The 25,349-nt window shown below is 35.2% G+C and overlaps 1 protein-coding gene across 9 annotated transcripts in view; it reads left to right on the top strand.

Moving 5' to 3' along the window:
* Positions 1–25,349, top strand: part of PLCE1 (phospholipase C epsilon 1) — a 171,482-nt gene that overhangs the window by 109,221 nt on the left and 36,912 nt on the right. For all 9 annotated transcript variants that reach the window (XM_039336001.1, XM_039335999.1, XM_039336000.1 and 6 more), the window contains 10 exons: positions 1,490–1,635; positions 3,222–3,480; positions 5,591–5,805; positions 14,138–14,813; positions 15,016–15,198; positions 16,867–16,984; positions 20,443–20,605; positions 21,960–22,082; positions 22,166–22,302; positions 24,792–25,030. In XM_039336001.1, coding sequence (XP_039191935.1) covers positions 1,490–1,635; positions 3,222–3,480; positions 5,591–5,805; positions 14,138–14,813; positions 15,016–15,198; positions 16,867–16,984; positions 20,443–20,605; positions 21,960–22,082; positions 22,166–22,302; positions 24,792–25,030 — 2,259 coding nt within the window. The remainder of the gene's footprint in view (positions 1–1,489; positions 1,636–3,221; positions 3,481–5,590; positions 5,806–14,137; positions 14,814–15,015; positions 15,199–16,866; positions 16,985–20,442; positions 20,606–21,959; positions 22,083–22,165; positions 22,303–24,791; positions 25,031–25,349) is intronic.

Raw genomic sequence — 25,349 nt, 5'->3', positions numbered from 1 at the left:
AAGTGTGAAAATAGATCATAAGGCACCTTCAGTGCTGTTGCAACCTCGAATGGTCATTAAATAAATGGTTGTAGGTTGTAAGTTGTAAGTTGAGGATTCCTTGTACAGTTATGTTGGCAACAATAAAAAGTGCCATTTTTCCAGATAGTATTCAACAGTACAGTTTAATCTTGTGCCCTGGTATATTCCCTTGGCGTCTTCTTAACCCAGCCCAAGCCTGATTCTCTTCCAAGCCCAGACATATATTGTTGCAAATAAGATACTTGATTTTTTTGGTAGTTTTCTCCCTTTATAAATAGTTTTTAGTTACTTTAGTATACTCTTGTAGCCCAGTTTGCTTTGTGTCTTTAGATCTAACTGTTAAAAGATGATGAAATGCATGTGAAGATCTCATTACTGAAAGAATGTCAGTAAACATAAATTATAAATCCTTCATGAGCCAAGAAGAAGAAAACTAAATGGAGGAGAGAAAAAAGATTGCATTTATTATCTCATGTTGATAAGTGTTTATACAATGGGAAAAAAACAAAACTCTTGGGAATCTCACTATAAAATAGTCCAGTTGGTTTGAATTATGTTTCCATGTGAAATATGGTGTTTCTATATTTCTGTTTTTCTTTCAATTAATGTTGTGGGAAAGTGAACTGCATTTTATAAGTGTTAGATAATTGTTCAGGTTTGAACATTCAAACAAATTATGCTGAAATGAGTATTCTCACTGAACCTAAAATGGAATTTAGCAATGAAGTCATATTGGGAATATGAGTAAAATAAAATTAAAGTAGATGTGTTTACATGTTAGGCAACATATGAAGTGTTCTGAGAATTTAAATGATTTTAAAATATTTCTGGAATTTATTTTTTAAAATATTTATAGCAATAAATGATATGTATATAAAATGATGTTAATGAGGGGAAATTATTCACACTTCTTACAAATGGTGTAAAGTAAAATATCATTTTAAAATATGGTTTAAAGAAAGAGCATGACTTTGTAATATAAAAAATGTATTATTTAAAAAGCATAAAACTTTATAGTTATAAAATGTTACTAAACGTTAAGCCTTAGTGCTTTTCTTTAAAATTAGCAATCTATCATTGTGTGTACAATACCTGTATAAAAAGGCTAGTTTTAATTTACTCATAACTAATTTTACATATATTGACAATGAAAGTGAAAATTTCTTAAATACAGATAAAATATTTTTTGCTTGATTGTGTACACAATTACTTAGTATTATGCACCCCAATAATAATGTTACCATGATTACACTGGATATAAAAAATCTATACATCACTATTAAAATCTCAGGTTCCTGAGATGTAAAAAAAATCAAGACTAAAATAAATCACTTCAGAATTTTTTTCACTTTTAATATGACATATAAGCTGTACAATTCACTTGAAAAACAAACTGAAACATTTTAGGGGGGAGAATAATAAAAAAGTACAGTAATGTTTTCTGCTTTCCTTTTTTCTTTTTAACAAGGTAAGCTCTTGGGTGACATGGCTGATTCTGACTGCTGGTTCTATGGAGGAAAAGCGAGAAGTTTTTTCTTATGTAATACATGTGGCAAAATGTTGCTGGAACATGGGCAACTACAATGGTGTAATGGAATTCTTGGCAGGGCTCAGGTACTTGAACTCATTCTTGAAATGATGGCAACTCAGGGATAGATTATGTTACAGCATCTGTTATATACCATGTGTCTATTTAAAAATAAATAAATGTTGAACCTCACTCCATCAGTCATTGTGTTGAATGTTCTGTTAAATAGCATCCTTTATCTCACCCCCTGAGTTTATGATTATAGATGTTTTGGCAGAATTGAATAAGATGGATGACAGAGGTTATACCGTTTTTCTAGAAAACTCAAGGGGCCTCATTTATCTTATGGAGTGATAAACAAGTAAATCAGGGGAAAAACTTTTAATCTCTTAGTACCACATTTAAACATAGTTAAGAAAAAGTGCTAATTACCACCCTGAAAGGAAGACATAAAGTTATCTATACTTTAGATAACTTTAGAATATATCTTATCAAACCCACCATATTAAAAATCCTTGCTCTATTTTTCATTACTATTCATGATTTCTCATACAACCATATCTTCTCTCAGTTATAATCAATAAAATATGCACATTGGAAAATAAGAGTAACTTGGTGAGACAGGGCAGAGGCAAGATCTAAGCTGTATGGCGGTACAAAGGAAGCCTTATACTTGAAAATATTTGTAGTTTCTTCATTCTATCCATTTATCATAACATTTCATAGTATCTTGATCATGTATTCTATATTTGAAGAGAACTTTTTCCTGCTGGTTTGTAATAAAACATAATGATGTGTATGATTTCATGAAATTATGTGATGATGAATCTAATCTGATATGCTTACAGTATATAGTCTACATTAAACACAATCTTCCTTCTGCTGTTGGCTTATCAGTTTTTATTTTGAGCAATTTTTAATTCAAGTGTCATTGTACATAGAATTAACTGAGTAAGATGAGAGTAAATCAGGAATATCTACTCATTCTCCTTACATACAAGTAGTCCTCAACTTATGACCACAATGGAGCCCAACATTTCTGTCTCATTGCTAAATGAGACAATGTTAAGTGAGTTTTGCCCCATTTTATAATCATTCTTGCTACCTTAAGTGAATCTCTGCAGTTGCTAAGTTAGTAACAAAGTTGTTAAGTGAATCTTACTTCCCCATTGAATTTGCTTGTCAGAAGTTCGCAAAAGGTGATCACAAGACACCGAGATACTGCAGCCGTCATAAATATGAATCAATTGCCAAGTGTTTGAATTTTGATCACGTGACCATGGAGATGTTGCAACAATCATAGTTGTGGAAAATTGGTCATAAGTCACTTTTTTCAGTGCCATTGTAACTTCAAAGTCACTAAATGAACTGTTGTAAGTAAAAAACTACCTGTATTTAGAGCATGTACATCTAAATGATTGCTAGGTACTTATATTACCAGACCACACTAAGAGTAGGTAAAAGCACTCATGTCCCAGACAGAACACTGTCCTCAAAGAAATAAAGCAGGCATATCTTTTGGGAAATTTACATGGCTAATATGATTAATTGTGTAATTGTAATTGTATAGCAGCAATGATATTTTCATAACTGCATTATGATATTATTTGTTATTACTGCTAACAAGATATGTACAAACAAGCTAGTAAATATTCTTATGTTTTCCAAATAGGTCAAGAAAAGTTTTAAAAATGTGGCAGTTCATGGACCAATCTGATATTGAAACAATGCGAAGCTTGAAAGATGCTATGGCACAGCATGAATCATCATTTGAATATAAAAAAGTTGTCAACAGAGCTCTGAATATCTCTGGCTGTAAAGTAGTTCCTTTTTGTGGTGTATTTTTAAAAGAGCTCTATGAAGTTTTGGATGGGGCTGCAAGCCTCATCAGACTTTGTCCTCAGTATAATTCTCAGGATGAAACACTAGAGGTAATTTAATGCGTGAGCAATCTTACCTAAGAGAGTTATTATATTTCCATCATGTTTTACCTAGTTTGATGATATGGCAATGCATAAAAAGGTGAGGTCCATTTATAAGTGTGTCTGTATGTTATTTGTAAAGGCATAAATATTTATTTATTGAAGCCTTTACAATTGCAATAATGTTTTATCTGATAAGCTTTCAAGTCATCTGCTAGATCAGGGGTCCCCACCCCTGGTCTGTGGACCGGTACCAGGCCGCAGCATGCCAGCAACCGGTCCACACAAGCTAGCAAAGCCCCATCCACGGGATGCTGGCACCACACAAAACCACACCCTCTCCGGTCCGTGGAAAAACCTCTCTCCATAGAACCAGTTCCTGATGCCAAAAAGTTGGGGACCTCTGCACTAGATAAAATTGCTCAGATTCTCTCCAACCTGAACTCTGATGTTAAGGCACATTCCATGGAAATGACCAAAGCACAGTGGTTCATGTTGGTCCTGATGAAGTGGATAGGGTTCAGTCACCTGTGTGTTGTACCCTTGTTCTTCCTCTTGGTTAACTAAGGGTATCCTAAGAGGCAATCTGTGGTTGGATCCCGGGGGTGGTGAATTCATCCTTGAAAGAGGGGGTGGTCTCACTGCTGCTTTCAAGAAGCCATCTGTGTATTTAACTATTTTGGGTAACTTTTGACCCTTCTCCAATTTTCACTTCTTAAAGATGTTTTTTGAGAATGTGGTTATGCTACAGCCTCAGAGAATCCTGGAAATTCTCTTCAGCTGGTTTCATGCTTAGATATGCAATTGAAACAGCACTGATTATACTTGTGGATGACCTCTGGCATAGGTGGTATGGGAGAGATCCAGCATATGACCCATTGTCTGTCTGTGGGGTCCATCAGGACTTAACATTCTCCACTGTCCTATTTAACATCTACAGTACATGAAGGACATCCAAGACATGGTCATACAACTTAATTTTGTGTGCCAGTTACATTCCTTCCTGGACTGGGATGCACTGCTCCTCATCCCTCACACCTTAGTTACTTCCCAACTGCAATGTGCTCTTTATGGGTCTGCCATGGAATACTTTACATGGAGCTGCAAGCTTTTCACAAAGCATTAAAACTGGATGTACTCCAGAACATGCAAGTTGGAAGATTAAGTAGCCTGTGCATTGTTGTCATCTTACTTCTTGCTTTTTATGTGTTGTTGATATTCTTTTTTATTCTAATGTGTTGTGAGCTGACCAGAGTTCCAATTGCAAGATGGGTGGCCATATAAAAAGCTTTAATTAATAAATAAAATGAATAGTTGTGTTATTCTGTACTAGAATTACTAGGTTAAATGGCAAAATCATCTTTTCTTCCATGTAAGTCTGTGAAGATTCCCTATATCAAACAAGAATTAATTAGTAAGATTATTAAATGATTCTCTCAGATACACACACTCACACATTCAATGTAATCCTTAAAATCTGCTTAACTTCTTATACAAAATAGTCTATTATTAGATTTTTTAAATACGTTTTTGGATGAGTTATAGTTATAGTTTGTTGGATCTTTCCTTGGTTTCTAAATTAGCAAAAATGCAATAAATATATTCCCATGTTCCTCAGTGAAATACTCTGCTTTTGTAGTTATTTCCAGATAAATGCCCTTTCAGATTTACTATAACAGCACTATCAGTGTTATCAAGAACAGAGACTGTTCTGTGAGCTGAACTGAAGTGCCAAAGCAAAATTAATGGTAGACATTCCAAGCATGCAAGTACATTTTGGTATGTGCCAAAATGTATTCCCATTGAAAGTCTATCCCTATTTATTTAAGAATATACCCCATTCAATTCCATTGGGCATATCTGGTCCTCATTTTACTGACAATCTTGGTCCTCATTTTACTGACCTTGGAAGGATGGAAGGGTGAGTGAACCTTGAGCTGGTAGTAGATTTAATGCGATTCCAGTTGGCCAGAAACATTAAGGGATAATCTATGTTATCTGGTTCAAAAAATAACTACTTGTACCCCTAAGATGTCTAAAATATATATTTTTGTATAATAATCTTTAGCTGTGAATAGTTAAAAAGTGAATACTTAGTACTGTATCTTCTTTTTTTTAGTTTGTTGCAGAATATAGTGGTCAAGATAATTACTTGCAAAGGATAGGTCAAGATGGTCTACATGATATAGAAAAAGAATCTATGGCTAATTACATATTTCAAACAATTCGAAGCTGTAATCGAAGCTTGGAGTCAGAAGATGGAGAAGATAACTTTATTGAATATGAAGGTGGAAACTCCAGAAAAAATTCTTTGAAGGACAAAACTCTCTATCAGTAAGTTTTTTTAAAAAAATATTTATTTTATTTAGATATAATAATAATAATAGTAATGGTAATAATAATAGCAGTGCCTGGAGACAGCAGAGTAGATGAGAAAGAACTGGAGAAGATAACAAAATACAAAGACCTACAAATAGAAATAGAATGACTGTGGCAAAAGCAAGCAAGGGTAGTACCAATAGTAATAGGCACCTTGGGTGCAATCAAAAAACAACTGGAGCACCACTTGAACACCATTGGCATTGACAAATTCACCATTAGTCAATTGCAAAAGGCGGCCTTACTCGGAACCGCTTCCATTCTGCGACGATATCTGTAATAACATCAAACATCCACATCTGCCTATCCCAGGTCCTTGGTAAGGACTCAATAAGTAGACAGAATGACAAATCCAGTCTGAACATCTGGCTGACTTTGGATGATGCACGATAATAATAATAATAATAATAATAATAATAATAATAATAATAATAATAATAATAATAGTAGTAGTAGTAGTAGTAGTAGTAGTAGTAGTAGTAGTAGTAGTTGGAAGGGACCTTGGAGGTCATCTAGTTCAACCTCCTGCTCAGGCAGGAAATCGTATACCAGGGGTAGGCAACCTTGGCTCCCAGAATTGAAGTCCATGAGTCATAAAAGAGCCAAGGTTGCCTACCCCCGCCCTATACCATTTCAGACAAATGGCTGTCCAGTCTCTTCTTAAAAACGTCCAGTGTTGGATCATTCACAGCTTCTGGAGGCAGGTTGTTCCACTGATTAATTGTTCTAACTGTCAGGAAATTTCTCCTTAGTTCTAGGTTGCTTCTGTCTTTGATTAGTTTCCATCCGTTGCTTCTTGTCCTGTCTTCAGATGCTTTGGAGAATAGTTATAGCATTAAAAAGATTATGATGTAAGTTTTAAATGTAAGACATAATTCATATAATTGCCCCAAAATGACCAGTCAGTCATGATCTTAAATATTCAAAATGGCATCATCCTTATACAACATACAAATATTGAAAAAAATGGGGAACCCTTGAAATTTGTAACAATATATACCCACAGAATTCAACTCAATAAGAATGAATTTCATAGGCATGAACTGTTGTTACAACTCCCATTTGTACTTTTTTTATATTTCTACATATTTTTTCTTTCAGAAATATCATTAAGTAATGAGATCTTACATTTTTAAATGTGGTTATATTGGCAACCATTATCAGAAATATCTCTAAATCATGACTCAGTATGGAGATATTTGAAGCTGGAGAAGGCATGTGGCCTAAATTCTTAGAAGTGACCTTCAGATCCCTTTAAAAGATGGTGCCCACTCTGTCTCCTAGTTTTCTCTACTTTTATATATGGGAGTAGAGTATCCCAGTACTTGAAAGTACTGATCAAATCATGATGCTCAACAGGAAACAAGGTTGCATATCTCTAGTTTAGAATTTGATGGGTTGTTCCTGTTTCCAGTTTTAGTTTTCCTTGTGTGGTTCCAGTTCTTGTTATTTGGGTAATTTTACAGGGAATTCTAATCACATTCTCTCCTTGTCTAAAACTCTTCCATATTTTTTCATCTTTTTTTTTCTTAGCAAGAAAGAACCCTTTGGAAGGGGAAGAGAGAACTAATTCCTTGTTTAGACGCATCAAGGCTCAGAAAATAATAGGTTTCTATGTTTCTTCCTCGGCTCTAGCAGAGCCATAAAGCAACTGGATTAAGTATATAATTAGATGAGAGATTGCTAAAAAATACTAGGGCTGTGGGTTAACTTAGGAAACAGAAAACAGCCCAGAAGAAAGCAATGGTGGACCACAGTCACCTAGACAAGCGGCCCCCAACCTTGGCACCAGGGACCAATTCTGTGGAGAGAAATGTTTTCATGGACCGGAAGGGGTGTGGTTTTGTGCGCTGCATGCATCCAACAGATGGAGCTTTGCTTGTTTGCGTGGCCAGGTGTCTGGCATGCTGTGGACCAGCACTGGTCCATGGACTGGGGGTTGGGGACGCCTGACCTAGACATTGGGATGGGTGGTATCTAAATTTGATAATGAAATAAAAAATAAATAATTTTGTATTGTTGCCATGAAAACTAAATGTTCCTTCAATCACAAGTGAGCTCAAGGACATTAATGTAGGTTTTTTTGAAACCTGGATATTATAGTAAATTAACAGTTACTTTAAAATGGAAGCAAAAATTTCTGAACTTAGCCTCAGAAAAGGAAGAGAGGTGCTATGAATTGGAAGGCCTTTTTAAAAAAACTAAATTATACTTTGATCTTTAGCTTTACATTCAGCTGAGCTGAATATGTCATTTTAAAATGTATATTCTCGATTGTAATATATGAGAATACATAACTTAAAACAAGGGTATACGGTACTTGAACTTCTAAATCCAGTCCTTTTGTCAAGAATTATATGTGGAATTGTGGCTCTAAAATTCTTGGAATCTTTTCTCTTTTAAGTTTTATATTCCTTCATGATGTAATTACTTTCAGGGGAAATTATTTCATCTTGTATATGAAACTTTTAGAAGCCTACAGATGCCACTAGGACATAAGTCAGCAATGCCAAGAATAACATCATGCCATCTCTGTTGATCTTAGCTTAGAACATTGTATCCTGCTGGAATAGCATTTTAACTCAGTCAAAATAAAGGTTATTTATTATTGTTCCTAATCCCATTACTTTTAAGGACATGTTATCTGAGATTCTGGAATTATTTTAGGAAGAGCTTATCAGAGCTAGTAAACGCTTTGAATATTCACACTAGAGCACAGCTATTCAGCACAGGTGTTGTTTTAATTATGACATATGGGAAGGTTATTATTCTTTGTTCTCCCAATTCTCTCTGTGTGGTGGGAAAACAGCTGAGTCCAGAACACCGTGCACCTAAATGAATGTTCTGAGAGAGCAATGAAAACTTTTTTAGGTTACACTGCTTCAACTATATGTCCATGAAAAAATATAACCACTATTATTTCTCTTTTCCTGGTGAATTGAGAGTCGACAGCTATGATATAGAGAGATAAAATTTCTCGTACGCGTATGACCCAAGGACAGAGTTCTGTTCATTTGTGAAATTCAACTGGGTGGTCTGTGCAAGTTGCTATCTATCAGCCTAACTTTATTCTAAATTTATAAACTGCTACTGAAGCTATGATCTTCTTTGAACAGGAAACTAGTATGTCTGTCCTTCTCTCTATATATCTATATCTATATCTCTCTATTCCAGGTAACATTAAATACCTAGGCCAAATGTGTTATGGGTTTCAAAACACACAGCTATTAAATTATTTCATGAAATGCATTTATTCATTTATTGACTTTATTTGCTACCCATCTTATAGCAAACAACTAAAATAAACCTTTTGGTGTTCTTGCAAGCTTCTGAAGGCAATTCTGCCATATAATTATAATAAAATTATAAAATAATTACATTACAAAATAGAAACATTGCTTCCAGGAAACCTTTTCATGTGCAATATGCTTATTCATCCAAATTCACAGAGCATCCAGATGTCACCATCTCTTAGTCACCAGTTCATGTTTCATCCTCTTTTTTCTGTTGTTGTTCCTGTTAACAAGGACAATCTGTTTAGAGAGACATACTCATAGCAGTAATTTTGTCAGGATTTTGGTAGTGGCTTTAGAGGCAGTCACCATTTTTCCTTCCTCTTGCCATTGCCCTGAAAATGTGACTTGTGAGCATGCAAACATGGCAATTTCAATGAAATTTTAAAACTAACTTTTTTCCTCGATTCTACCTAGTTTTCCTTCAATCATAGAAAGGACATATTTTTGTTTTTATACAGAGATGGGTGATGTATCTGCAAGTAAGCAGTTTTTCTTAAAAATTACACATACAGTGGTACCTTGGTACTCAACTGCTTTGAAACTCATTGAATTTGGTACTCAACACATTTTAACATGAAAATTTTGTCCCAGTACTCATTGTTTGTTTGGTACTCAACGCACAAACTAGAACTTGTCCATGTCGGTTGCCTTGTGACTCACTACATTATTCCTTATGGGAGAAATTTGTTCGGTAGTCACTGTTTTTGGTACTCATCCCACCTCCCAGAACCAATTAATAATGAGTTCAGAGGTACCACTGTATATGGCAATATATGAACAATAAATTGTACCCAAAGAAATTGTCACCCGTTTAACAAATAATTTCCAAATTATTGCTCTACAAGGGAAAAAAAATCATTGGGAAAAATAGTTTATTTCATAGATAGAAAAGAGTTGTATTATCATAGGAAGGTCAGCGACAAATGTGGTAGTTTAGGAATCCTTTATAGGCCTGCAATCTTTGGGGGAGGGGTTGAGTAGTTTTATAGTCTTGCAGGTCTTTGTGAGTAGGTATGTGAAACTCTTGCATTCCTGTTCACAACTATCATTGTATTCAGGAAAGGGACTGGGGTGGGAGAGATGAAAGGCTACTTTATTATGATCAGTCCAATGAGACCGATGGTATACACCCGACATCTTCATAATAAAGCATAAGAACTGCAGGAAAGAAAGTATATTTACATCTGGACATGGCCAAAATCAAAATAAAATCTCAGTAACATCAACATTGAAAAGTAGCATTATAAGCAAGCAGTAACAAATTAATCATTAGAAGTGGCTATAAAGCCAAGCCTTTTAAAGCTACTAAAACATATAAAGAAAGACCATTTGACTGGTGTAAACTATTGTGCTGGCATTAATGAAATCTGGCTCAGAGACAGCCCAATCAAGAATCAGTACTTTTGGAATTTTCTTAAAAACAGACAAATGAAAGAACCAACTAGAAATCAGCTTTATTACATTATTACTGTTTTACATGTACTGTAAATCATGGATCATTTTACTTGTTAGATTTGATTAGTTGTTTTTTTTTTTTTTTTGAGATTTCAAGCCAAAAGTTTTATCACTTTTTTAAAAAAAGGTTTGGTTTTTTTAGTGGTATAAGTTACATTTTTGCTTGAAATACTCTTATTTAAGATTTCTACCTGGATGAATTATTTGCAATGCTGTCTTCTATTCTTCTCTTGTGTTATATTTCACAACCAAATAAATGGACTAAAATGTCCATTAAGTTAGGCAGCTATAATGAATTTGAATAAATAAATAACTTAAGGTAAACAATTATTCCCTCATTATGAAGACTAATAATAATTACTTGGTTGTTTTGAATGATCACCTAGTCCTTCACATAATTCATCCACCTGGTCTTTAGCAAAGTGTTAGTTTTAGGAACAGTTCTAGGAAGTGGTGGACAAATTATTTGAACATAAATAAGAGGTGGTGTCTTGCACTGAAAACACAGTTTGAAATGGTTTTGAGCAAAAATTTGTAAAAATGCAAAGCCATGGCTATAAATACATAAACGAAGTACACTTGAAGAACAGTAATTACAAGTAATCATCCTGAATTTCATGATTACCAGAGGGAATAAAAGGAAGAAGAGGAAATAATGGTGAAATATAGTGAAGACTATAGTTCATCTTTGTCTATATTTACATAGCTGCCCAGCTGTAAAAAAAAAATCACAAACAACCTGACCTCATATAATTTTAAACAATGAAGGTTATATTAATATTCAGTTAATCAACATTTGTGCAGGAAACACAAATGCCTATTTCTAAATGTGCTCATTCCCTTAATATGTATGTGAAGTCATCTTTGCTTCCTGACAAAAGCGCTTATAATGTAATTATCATCTGGCATCAGTTCTTTCTGGGCATATGAACAATATCTGATGTTTGGCTGATCTTCTTGTCCTTTCATTTCACCTCTTGACATCTAAAAATGTTTGAAAAGCCTTGGATTGTTGTTTAACAATTTACAGCTTTTGGGGGGAGAATTAGCTTATTAATTGAAGCTTATGTTTTCTTTGAAACATTATATTTCTTGGATACTAAACTTGAAAGGCTTTCCCTAAAAATAAATAGACATTTTCAGGGATTAGAAGAAGATGAAGAAAAATGGAGGCAGTATACTGTATCTCTAAGCTGGATTTGGTAATTACATTCCAATTGGCTGGCTTTATTTTTTTTAATTGTTTTCTTTGTTTCAGTAGAATGCCACTTAAAGTGCTACTAAACTGAACTTTATATTCTTTATCTTTTTCTCATTATTCAAATGCTTGTTTTTCTCTCAGTCATAGCCGTTTTTGGTAAAATGAAGCAGCAAAACACATTCATTTTGATTGTATTGAAAATATTACTGCCTAAAATTTAATTCTTCAGCATTCTTTTACGGTAAACTAAAGTCTTCTTAAAAATTCTCAAATATGAGAATAGTTGGAGATTGAAGCAGTGATTTGTTTCAATGGAATAAAAATAACCATGTCATTCTCTGTTATAACTGTTCATTTCAGTTTCGACACATATTTTTGATGAACAATGTTGATTTCTGTAGTAGTACATTTTTATAGCAATATACTTGGAATAATTTCTCCATACTGTAAAATGTTTAGTTGTGAGTCTTTGAAAAAACTTGCAATATTTCTTTACTTCAAATCCATAATAGCAATAGCACCTAGACCAGGGGTAGGCAACGCAAAACACTTAAAGAGCCACTTGGACCCGTTTCCCACCAAAAACAAAACACTGGGAGCCGCAAAACCATTTTGATATCTAAAATGAAGATAACACTGCATATATCTTTTTTTACCTTTATTTATGTGTGTGTGTTTGTGTGTGTGTGTTTGTGTGTGTGTATGTATGTGTGTGTGTGTGTGTATATATGTATATGTATGTATGTATGTATATATATATATATATATATACACACACACACACACAAAGGTAAAAAAGGATATATGCAGTGTTATCTTCATTTTAGATGTCAAAAGGGTCTCTCTCTCTCTCTCTCCCTCTCTATCTGCCCTTGGTCTGCCACTCCTCTTCCCCCGCTCTCTTTCTTTCTCTCTCTCTCTTTCCTCTCTCTCTCTCTCCCTCTCTCTCTTTCTCTCTCTCTCTCTCCCCCCCCTCTCCTATCTGCTGCTCACCTGACAAGCTTTAGGCTGTTGTCCAACAAGATCAGGGGTAGGCAACCTCGTCTCTTTTATGACTCATGGACTTCAACTCCCAGAATTCCCGAGTCAGCCTAGCTGGGCTAGCTAGCTCTCTCCTGCCCTTCCTGCTTCCTGCAGAGACGCAGCAAAGGGAAGAGCTCCGCTCAGTAAGCTTTTCAGCTCCTCGGAGAACACTGTGAGTGCACTCTCTTTTTTTTATACACACACACACACACACACACACACACACACACACACACAAAAACACACAGAGAGAGAAAAGCAGGGAAGCGCAATTCCTCTCTCTGTCTCTGTCTCTCTCTGCAAAGGCAGAGGAGGCTGGGAGCCGCAGGGGAAGGCTCAAAGAGCCGCATGCGGCTCCGGAGCCGCAGGTTGCCGACCTGTGACCTAGACTTATATACTTCCCCTTAGTGCTTTACAGCACTCTCTGAGCAGTTTACAATCTCAGCAAATTGCCCTCAACAATTGGACCTCCTCATTTTACTGACCTTGTAAGGATGGAAGGTTTAGCCAGTCAGGATCAAACTACTGGCAGAGCCTCAATCCTGCATTCTAAACACTGTGCCACCACTGGTATAATGTAATAGTGCTTTTTGAAATCTATTTTCTAGTGCCATGCTTTGAGCTTCTAAATATATGAATCACGTAATCATATTATTACAGACTTGTCCATCACTTATATCATATAGGTTGAACATTACGGCTTTGGCATGTATTGAATAATTTGTGATGCTGAACTGTTTTAAGTATACTTCTCAGATCTTTTCCATGATTGCATTCCTTAAGCCATAGGAAGAGAGTCTTTTCTTGATTTTTTTTTATACATGCGTGTATATTTTCCACTTTTTTTTAAATGAACAAGCATTTTAAATGAGGAAGAAAGAGAAAGAAAATCTAATGCATACATTTTGAACGGTGGTGTCTTATCAGGCCTTACTTCCTTTTGAATATACTTTTAATTTGCCTGAAATAATAAACATTTATTAATTCTACTATATTTTTTATTAAAAAAGCAAAACCAACATTGGTGACATGGGGATTTACTCATAAGAACTCTTTGGAAAATACGCAGAATATAAATGTTTAAATAAATGCAATAATTTTACGATGTTATATTGTTTTTAATAAAATAACCCTTTTGTTACAAATGAAGCTCATTGAGAAAGTATGAGTTTAAACATTAATTAATGTTAAAATATTTTGCATATAACATATTGCAAGGCTGCATATTACTTTACAGAATTGCATGATGAAATAACAAGTGACATGTTGATCTTTGCAAATAAAGGCTCACTGTATCTTGGTTTCTACTCAGCTTAACAACTGGAGAGCTGTCAGATTCTGAAAATGACATATTTGAGCAGTCCAAAGAGTGGGCTACCCAGGCTGCTGAAGAACAACAAGAAGCTTTCGGCCATGGAATAGAGATAATTCCCTGGTATGTGCTGTCAATCAGAACTGATGTCCATCAGTTCATGTTGCAAGGCGCAACCGTCATACGTTATGATCAAGAAACTCACTTATCAGCTCGTTGCTTCCTTCAGCTTCAACCTGACAATAGTACATTGATATGGACAAAGCCAACCATTGCTTGCTGTACAAATTCTAAAATAAAACTTAGCACATTAGGTAGCACCACTGACCTTGGAAAATTTCAGTTTCTTGGCAGTACTGGATTAAACGGAGTGGCCGAGGGTTGCTTAGATCTGTTATCAGCGAAAGCTGTGTATATGGGACACTCCGGCATTGATATGCATGCGGTGTGCATCCAGAATAACCTTTTAAACATGACTCTTGAAGAGAATGGTATAACATTATTATATGGACTTCAAACTACTGAAAACAAATTGCTGCACTTTGTTGCTCCAAAATATACGGTTAAAATGTTGTTTCATGGATTGCTGGAATTAATTAATGCTATAAGGAAGATGAGGAGATTTCCTGATCAGAGGTTACAGTGGCTGCGGAAACAGTACGTCAGCCTCTATCAGGTAAAGTGAACTATAATTCTCCCTTTTCCTATCAAATATATTGTTTTTCCTGTTATTGTATTGTTGAATTCTGTAATCATCTATTTTCCATTCCTACACTGTGTTCTTTTCTAACATGCCTGCACACAATTAAAAGAATATAAACTATTTCTCTTTAATTATGTAGGTTGTACATTTTAATAAAGTTGAATACATTTATTAGGAGGATGGCCGATACGAGGGTCCAACCTTGGCTCAAGCGGTCGAGTTATTCGGAGGGAGACGCTGGAGTACGAGAAATGCAAGCTCGGGAAATTTGGCAAAAAGCATAGAGAAGCCAGGCATGCAAAGAACCAACACTTTAGGAATCAGTGCAGCTAAGAAGAAAAAAAAAGTGCTCATGAGGGTAGGATCTTTTGTTAGTTAATATTAGTACATGGATTATTTAAGATTTATTATGTTTTTACCTGTCAGAGTGAACTTTTACATAAATAAACCTTAGTTTAAATAAACCTTATTAAGTAAACCTTAGTTCTTTAAATTTCATTTATTTGGAAGCAATGCAATTTTTCTTTTTTCTTTTTGTTTATTTATTTATATATATATATATATATATATATATATATATATATATATATATATATATATATATATATATATATATATATTTATATAGTCAATTACCAATAAAACGTGAATACCAGGAATATAATAAAAGTTTAATACCATCACCGATCACCAAGCTTTCGTCAGATACTTCTGACATCGTCAGGGTTAATGCTGGTCTATGGGAGAGTGCCTTTATAGGTGAGCCATCATTTGCACACGGCTCCTAGATCTTGTCGTAGGTCCTAATTGATTTAACTGACGTGGAGTCCGAGAACATTGATAATGGGGTGAAAGAGCAAGTAGATGTCAGACGGAATGGCAATGACAGAAACGGAGTTTATGCAGCCAAAGAGAGGGAAATGGAAAGCAAGGGATGGGGAGAAAGGCTGAGAGTGCACCCCCATAGAATGAGGGATGACAATTGGGGAGCAAGTAAAGATCAGAAGAAGGAGGAAGGCAGGAGACACGGAGGTGTGAAGAGGGAACAACTTAAGAGATACGAATGACCAAAAAAGGGGAGGAAAGAACCTCCCTAATTCAAGACAGTGGGAGGTAGAGGGGAATAATGACACACCCACAAGCAGTAAAAGCAAGAAAAGAGGAGTCATCAGTATGGAAGCCGTAATTAAAAAGCAGTTAAATCAATTAGGACCTACGACATCTAGGAGCCATGTGCAATGACAGCTCACCTTTAAAGGCACTCTCCCACAGACCAGCATTACCCTGACGATGTCAGAAGTATCTGACGAAAGCTTGGTGATCGGTGATGGTATTAAACTTTTATAGTTTATTATATTCCTGGTGTTCACGTTTTATTGGTAATTGACTATGGATTCACCCAGGAATCATATTTTTATTTTCACTATTCTTATTAATATATATATATTAATAAGAATATATATATATGTAGGTCTTTGGTTGTTCGGGTTTTCTCCCGCGTAAAATTGGAAGTGTCTTGGCGACGTTTCGACGAAGTCCCATTCGTCATCTTCAGGCTGGTGCTTTCAGCTTCGTGCTTCGAGGAGCACCAGCCTGAAGATGACGAATGTGACTTCGTCGAAACGTCGCCAAGACACTTCCAATTTTACGCGGGAGAAAACCTGAACAACCAAAGACCTACATACAAACACCCGCGAAAACCTCAGAAAACATATATATATATATATATATATATATATATATATTTGTGTGTGTGTGTATGTGTATGTATATGTGTATGTATTTTTGTGTATGTATATGTGTGTATATATATATATATGTATATATAGTATATATTTTTTTAAAAATGGCTAGCTTGACCCGCCAATGAATATTATTACTCATTCTGTTCCATATGCAATTTTCATAGCCTTTCACCAACTGGTTTGATTAGCTGCTCATAGAACTGTGTGACTTACAAAATAGAAAGTGGTTGAAATGTGTGCTGTTTTTCTAAGACGTTTATTGAGAAAGTCACTGTTTCAAGGGTGAAAGTGGAGATGGCACTGATGATGAGATGGCAAGTCGAAAAGTAAAACCTCTTAAGGAAAATCGGAATAGAAGTGGTTCAGACCCTCAAGATATTGATGAACAAGAAGAACCAGGTAAAAATAATAATATTTTATTAAACTTATATGCCACTCAACTCTCAATGACTGGGTAACTCACAGCAATGAAGGAAATTATAATAAAATCAATAAAAAGCTAAAAGATTGTGACCATGACATCCTCAAGAGCTGTACGTGACACATACATACAGCCTTCAAGATTAACAACGTGAAAAATTGTGATGAATATCTAACTTTGGTTAGTTTCAAATGAGAAAACTTCAGCCAAGAACTCCAAAACTGGCTAAGTAAAACAAATCATAATTATAGTTAGCCATGACTGCAGATTTGGAAAAGTAGCAAACTGTGGTCACTAAAAGTGGGATACACTTGAGAATTCAATGCTGAAATAAGCAATACACATTGTAGCAGTTCCTCTCCTCTAATACAGCTGCAAAGAGGACTTTGAAGATATTTTTTATATAAATATTTTATTAATTTTCTAATTTTACAATCATGAGTACTTAATAAACAACATGTAGTCTGAGTCCATTAGTAATTCAGTAGTACATATTAACTTTCTCAGTCTAGTTCCAGTACTACACCATCCAGTGCTTCCTTGGTCCTCTCTTCTTCTGGTGGTATGCATTTTTCACACTGGGCAAATGCAATTCTTGTTACTGTTAATACATATACAATTAAATATAGACATCTTCATCACATTTTTCTGGTATTATACATAATATTGTCAGTTTATAATATCTTTTCTAGCCAGAACATATCTCAATTGTATTTGCACTTAAAATCCATTTGTTCAATCAATATCCTGTTTTTCCCGCTTTTAAATTTTTTAAATTTCCCATCAATATTCAAAATATCTCTTTCACTTGTACTTTTCTTATAATAAATTATATTTGGGTAACCAAAAACTTCCCTTATTCAAACCCTTTTAAAATTTTCATATTTCCTATCTCATAACAAAGTATAATCCTATCCTTCTAATTATAATAATACTTTTATTTCTAACAATTATCTATTTTCTTAATCATATTCAAACATCTGTTTAATATTATAATAGGTCATCTAATAGGTCAAAACCTCTATTTTCTTCAGTTTTATTCTAGCTTTCTTCCTTTGCCAAATAACTTGCCAAGTCATTGCATTTGAATACTCAAGTAATTCTTCCTCTGTTTTTGTATATATTGTTCGGAATGAGGAAGAGAATTTGATTGATATATTTTTGGAAGAACGTTCAACCCATTTATATTCATTAAACAGCCTCTGTCCTTGTCCTTCAGTTTTTCTTTTCATTTCTTGTTTGTCAATATTTAACATTTCTCCTAACAGCTTTATCATCCATTCGATCAGTTCTTCTTCCTTATCCTCAAATGTGTTCTGAGATCTTGACAAGTAAGGTATCTCTTCCATTTCTAGTGTTATCGCTGCATCTTCTAATTTTTTATTTGTCTGTATTTATCTGTTAATTCCTTCCTTTAGGTCCTCCATCTTTGGATCCATTTCTTCTAATTTTCTTTCTGTTTTCTGGGTTACTAGTTCCTTCTTTGTAGTCATTGTCTGGATTTGTAAATTTAGATTAGAGAATTGTTCTTTTATCTCATTTGCGTTATTTTTAGTCTTATCATGAAATAAAATAATTGTCTCTTGGATTGATTTCAACATAGAAAGAATTTCTTTCTGAGATTCATTAGCATTTCCTTGCTGGTATATTAAGCTGGGGGCTTCGGAGGCAAGTATTAAAGACAGTTTTTTACCATTTGCGGCTAAGTATGGAACACCCATTTTGTTTTTTTATGTTGTAGTATTTATAGTCCAATAGGGTCCCCAAAACAGATAAGCAGCCCAAGAGGTTTTTTTTTCCCTTTTCCCAGCTGCAGTCTGTAAAAGTGAAAGTTTCCAGGAACAACAAAGAGTCTTGTCTAAGTCCGAGCTTCAAGCCAAGTTTCCTTTAAGCATAATAAATTGTAGTGCCATGATTTGCCACTAGATGTCACCATCTTGACACTATCTTCCAGCTTTCCAAATCTAAGCCTATTTTACAGACTTTCAAATATCTTTTCTAAAAAAAAGTCTCAAAAGTACTTTTAGTCCCCAAATTTCAAAGCTATATATCTGTATTAATTCCAAATTGATCTTTTAGTTTTCTCTATTTTCCCCCAAAGCAATTAATTTGCCGCTTTTTTTTTTCCTGAGGGAGCGGGGCAAAAACTTCCCTCTCTCATCGGGGAGGATTCTTTTCTTTGGGCATTCTTTTTTCCAGGAAAGTAGTATTAAGGTCATAAAAAGAGGATAAAGGCTCACCTAGTTCCATCCATGTTGCTCAAAAATTGCTAGTTAGTGTTTATCTTCGGTTGTCAGCAGCTTCTGACTGGCCACACGAATGTAGCCAGACTTTCCCCCGTTGGTTTGGATGGCTTCCTTGGATCCAGCGGAAGCTCTGCCACCTCTGTGCGATTGACAAGGGTTCCCTCCTTCGTAGCCTCTCCGTGGCGATTTTTGACCCTTTTTAGGGTCCTCAGGGGGGCGAAATCAAATGTGAAAGACGGAGCTCTAACTTCCTGCATCCATTATACCAAAACACCTAACTGGAAGTCCAGAAGGTATTTTTGTTGTATTCCAATCAACTGCTGCTTATCATTTCATCCGAACTGTTTAATTTTAATTACAGTTTGTTAGAAACAAGCCAGCTTCAATTATGGGTTAAGCTGATAGCTTGTTGGAATGTATGGTTATTAAGGTCTACTATAGGTAAGTAAAAAATGCAAATTACCTGTGGCCAGAATGATGGCTGAAAAAGAGAGGACACACGTAAATTAATGCACAGATTAATAATGATGGGAAATGAAATATCTGCAAGAAAACAACCAAGCTCAGAGGGCACCAGAGATCTCCCTTATTAATAATTAAACAGTTGAACTAATGCTGCATATTGGAAACATTATGTGATTAAATACGTTATAGTTATTAAAGGTTAATTTCATATCTTTCAAGATTCCTATGTGATACGGTCAGTTAAAATTCCATTTGTGTTCAATTTGAAGAGGGCTATCATAATGACCAAAATGTTTTCAGGAAACCAAACATTTGAGAAAAAAAATGTCAGTGTTTTAATTTATGCTTAGTAATTACTACCTGGTGGTTTTATTTTGCTTGAATAAAATTATTTCGTCTAATGAATATTAGAAATATGAACATTTCTCTTTTTTTTTAAATAGAAGTAAATCACTCCCAAATGGGAAACAGAATGTGGGACACTAGTGATATATGTTACTAGATATTTCCTAAAGCACTATGAACAGTTGTTTTCAGCACTTTTCTTTCTGTCTGACAAATGCTTGCATATAACACAACATTTTGGACACTGTTTCAGAAACTGGACAAGTAGCTCAATAAAATATAGTTCTTTAGTTATAATTTATTTGATGGAGCATTAGGCATGGGTCAGGTAGGATTTACAGATAAATAAAAGTCACTGATAAAATTTCTTTTATTGTTAGAGCCAACTCTTCTGGTTACTTTTACTGGAGCAAACACTCTGCCTTCCAGAAGAACACAGTCACTGACTACTTCAGAGCCACCTAGTGTAACACCTGGTGTCTCTTCACCTGTTAGACCGCAGTCTTCTCCCGTGATGTCACTGTCAATCAAAAGCCAACCTAGGTAAGAAGAAAGCAGTTTTTTAAGCCTGTTGTGAGTGTTGGCTTTGAGTTTGGCTTTTTTTTTTTTTTTTTTTTTTGAAGCGTATCATGCATGGTTTGAAAAAGGTTTGCTTCTATTATCTGAGAAACTGATGGTTGGCAGCTTTTTTTAGTTATCACTTGTAACAGAATTGTACTTGTGTGTGTACAGAAACTCAGAATTTGGGGATCGTGGAAATCATCATACAAAATCAGAATTAATTGTTAAAAAATCTGTTCTACAAGTAAAGGAACTAAATGCCTGGTTTCATTCTAAGGATAGGATGCCATTTTTATAGCATTTCAGGCCTAGTTGTTAGACTGAAATATCTACTCAGCCACAGTACTTGCTCATCTTTGAACAAATCATTGCCTACCCTATCAGATAGGACAGTGATGGCAAACCTTTTAGAGACTGAGTACCCAAACTGCAACCCAAAACCCACTTATGCATCGTTGAGTGCCGGATGGGTGTGGCCCATTGGGTGGATGTGGCCCATTGGGTGAGCATGGCTGCACTGGGTGGGACTAAAAAGTTCAATTAATCAATTCCAACTTTGCAAGATCTTTTTTTTTCCCGCAAGAAGTTGAAATTGACTGATTGAACCTTTTTTTTTTTTTGCACACAGCTGCAGAGTACTAAAGCAAAAAGGTTTTATAAAACCCAGCTGAAGGCCTAGGACTGGGGCGACGGCGCGTGTGCCCACAGAGAGGACTCTGAGTGCCACCCCTGGCACCCGTGCCATAGGTTCACCACCATTGAGATAGGGTATAGTAAAAATAAAAAAAGAGCCGAGGTGGCGCAGCAGTTAGAGTGCAGTACTGCAGGCCACTTTAGCTGACTGTGTTCAGCAGATCAGCAGTTCAAATCTCACTGGCTCAAGGTTGACTCAGCCTTCCATCCTTCCGGGGTAGGTAAAATGAGGACCCAGATTGTTGGGGGCAATGTAAATATATATATACATTGCTTACTGGTGTACACCGCTTAGAGAGTGCTTGCACTTAAAGCGGTATATAAGTCAAACAAATAAATAAATAAATAAAATGTGCCCCGCGCTGAGCCTTCTAAAATAAAGAGATAAGATAGGCTAGACGAGGAGAGGAGAGGAGAGGATAAGATGAGATAACCTTTATTGTCACTTTTTATATAATATTACTGTATTAATGATTAAATAAATCAATATAATTTCCTTCTTTAATCAAGTAATTAAAATTGGCCTTGTAAAGATGGTGTGTTTAGAGTGCAATATTATTGTACTCTACAATATTATAACAATTAAATAACTGCTTTTACATAAACTTATAATCAAATATACACACTTTAATATTTTTTTTAGCACCTGGAGCAGTAGTAGCTGGCATGGAAGAGGTAAAGGAGGATTGAAAGGCTTCCAGACATGTATGGCTTCTGATAGCAATATGAGCTTTGTTGAATTTGTAGAGCTCTTCAAGTCTTTCAGGTAAATTACTAGTTTATTCCACATAAGCAGATTCAGTTTACATAATTGAAAAATACATAATAAAAATAGTCTGTATATTACAGCGTACGAAGCCGCAAAGATCTCAAGGATCTTTTTGATACATATGCCATACCATGCAATCGTCTGAGTCCTGATTCAGCTCCGTTGTATACTTCCCTGAAGATTGATGAAAATACAAACGGCCTCCAGCCTGATTTAGGTAAAACTAAACAATGTGATAGCAAATTGGTTTTAGATCTGGGTTGTCTATGACAGAGTTGTAATTCCAGTGCAGATAGTCCTTGCGTAATGAATGTGGTTGTAATGTGCAATGTTATATGAACACGTCACTTAGCAATGATACAACTGGCAGCCCTGTTGCCATCATTAAGCAAAGATGGTAGATTGTTAAGTGAGGGCCTTACATCCCCAGTATTTGAAATTTCCTGGTTACTTCCAACAAACAATGGGGAAGCTGGCAGGAAGACAGAAGTCCCAGTCATGAGAAGCCTTTCTTTACATGGTTTGCAAGCAGTGTGGAAGACAGGATGAGTGCTATGACCCAGAGTGAGTGGGTCCTACACTTGCCCTGCTGCTTGGGAGCTTCTCGAGAGAAAAATGGACAGGAGCAAGAGTAATTTACTGGAATGACTTGCAACGTCCTGCTGGTTTCCCCATTCACTTTGCTTGTGGAAGCTGGTAGTGAAAGTTGCACATAATAATCATGTGACCTCAGGATGCTGCAACATCATAATTATAAACTGGCTGCCAAGTGCAACCAGTTTAGATTGTTATCATGACCATAGGAACACTGTTGTGGCTGCAGTTGCAAGGACTATCATAAATCCTCCTTGCTCAGTACCATTGTAAATTTGAACAGTCACTGGACAAACGGTCATTCAGTGAGAATTATCTGTAATGCTCCAACGTTGGAGAAATTTACGTCTTTCACTACTGGGGAGAATTGCTGCTATAAAAATGAATATTCTACCTAAATTGATATTTCTGTTCCAGAATATTCCAATTTATTTGGATAAGAAATTTTTTAAAGAGTTAAATAAAATAACTTTAGAATTTGTATGGTCTGGTCAGAAGGCTAGAATAAAATTGAAGGCACTACAAGACGCTAAGGAAAGGGGAGGTCTAGGCTTCCCTGACTGGGAATTATATTACCTAGCTGCGGCCTTATCTTGGACTAGCGATTGGATAACTTTAGAGAATCACAGATGTATACAGTTAGAGGGTTTTGATCTTCAACAGGGATGGCATGCTCATATGTGGAAGGAGCAAAGCAGAAACTATCAATATTTTTTAAAGCACAAAGTATGACAAGGGTTAATTAAAAGCTGGAATACAGTTAAATCACAATACTATAGAAAGATCCCGATTTGGTTTTCTCCATCGGAGGCAGTTATACACCCCAACTTGCTTAGGAAAGATAAGGTTATTAGATACAAAGATATTTTGACGGGTCTTCTAAAATCTAGACAAGAGTTAAGACAATAAGGAATAGAGTGATGGTCTTATCTCCAGATCCAAGCAAGATATTCAAAAGATAAACATGATTGGGGTATTTATAGACAAGATACGGGACTATATAAAATTTTACTTGGTCCGAAGAAAAATCAAAGAATATTTATAAACATTTATTGGAACATAGGTTATTTGAAGAACAAGTTAAAGAAACAATGGTGACATGGGCGATAGATTTAGGACATAATATTAATTTGGATCAATGACAACAGGTATGGATGCGAAACAATAAAATCACATTGGCGTCATCCTATAAAGAAAATTCATATAAGATGATTTATAGATGGCATTTCCCTCCAGCAAGACTAGCCAAAATGTATAAAGGATACTCAACTTTATATTGGAAATGTAAAAAAGAAAGGGGCACTTTTTTCATGTGTGGTGGTCATGTAAGGAAACACAGGGGTATTGGCGTATGGTTTGGAAATGGGTAACAGAAATGAGCATACAAAATATTCAGTATAAGCCTGAGACATTTTTGTTAGGAATTGTTGAAGAAAATGTTAGTAAAGAGGATATGTATTTATTTATTCATGTGGTTACAGTGGGAAGAATAGTATTCGCTCAGAATTGGAAAAATACAGCTGTACCTAGTGAGGAAATTTTAATTTATAAAATTATGCATTGTGCAGAATTAGATAGGTTAACTAAAAGACTCAAAAATCAGGATGTTATGGATTTTTACCAAATATGGAATAAATTTTATAAATGGTGGGGGAAAAAATTTGGAGGTCACTGTGATGAGATAAGTTAAGATTGAGTTTAGAGTGATGTTATTGTATAGAGTTTAATTAATTATGAATAGGAATGAACTGATATATTGGTCAAGTCTGATTTACCATGTTCAATGTTTTTAAACTTTTTGTTTTTTTGTTATTTAATAAAATTTAATAAAAAAAATTTAAAAAAAGAATTATCTGTAATAATTTTGTATGTTTGTTGGCCAATTTTTTATTTTTTATATAGTGCAGCGCAATGCATTGAGGGGTAAATCACATTGTAACATTTCAATATTACCAATACATTTCCAAATCATATAAATCATGGATTCAGTATTTTTTTTTTCAAATCGTAGATTCAGCAAAATGTTCTCCAAATATCGCTGACTACTTAAAGACTGGAAAAAAGCAGCATGAGTATTCTATGAAAGTTCTGATCGTGTTTTTAATCTTTCAGATTTATTAACGAGGAACATATCAGATTTGGGCTTGTTCATTAAGAATAGGCAGCAGCTGTCAGACAACCAGCGACAAATATCGGCTGCTATTGCTGCCGCAAGCATTGTTACTAATGGCACCGGAGTAGAGAGCACATCTTTGGGAGTATTTGGTGTGGGAATACAGCAGCTGAATGATTTCTTGGTCAATTGCCAAGGAGAGCACTATACTTATGATGAAATCCTCAGTGTTATTCAGGTAAGTAATGCAGACTTTTCAAAGTGCATGTATTTAGCTAATTTGCTCTTCGTATTTTCACATTGCTTTTTAAGCCCTTCATGATAGTCTCTATGGGATGACACTTTGTGCCTCAAAGGCACAACAAATGAAGTTTGACTAAATGAGAGTTGGTTAACCTGTCAACTTTCTAACCCAAACTTAGTGTTTTTAATATTTTAATTGATTATTATGGTATGAAAGCCAGCAGAATGATTTGGGGCTAGTCACACTTCTCTCAGACCTAGGAGGAAGGCAGTGGCAAACCATTTCTGAAAATGTGGCCATAAACCTTCCAGAA

Source organism: Crotalus tigris, unplaced genomic scaffold (genome assembly GCF_016545835.1).
Source record: "Crotalus tigris isolate CLP2741 ecotype Arizona unplaced genomic scaffold, ASM1654583v1 scf7180000017663.5292952, whole genome shotgun sequence".
Lineage (NCBI taxonomy): Eukaryota > Metazoa > Chordata > Lepidosauria > Squamata > Viperidae > Crotalus > Crotalus tigris.
Note: the sequence above shows the minus strand (reverse complement) of the source record. Positions and strands in the feature narration are given on the sequence as shown.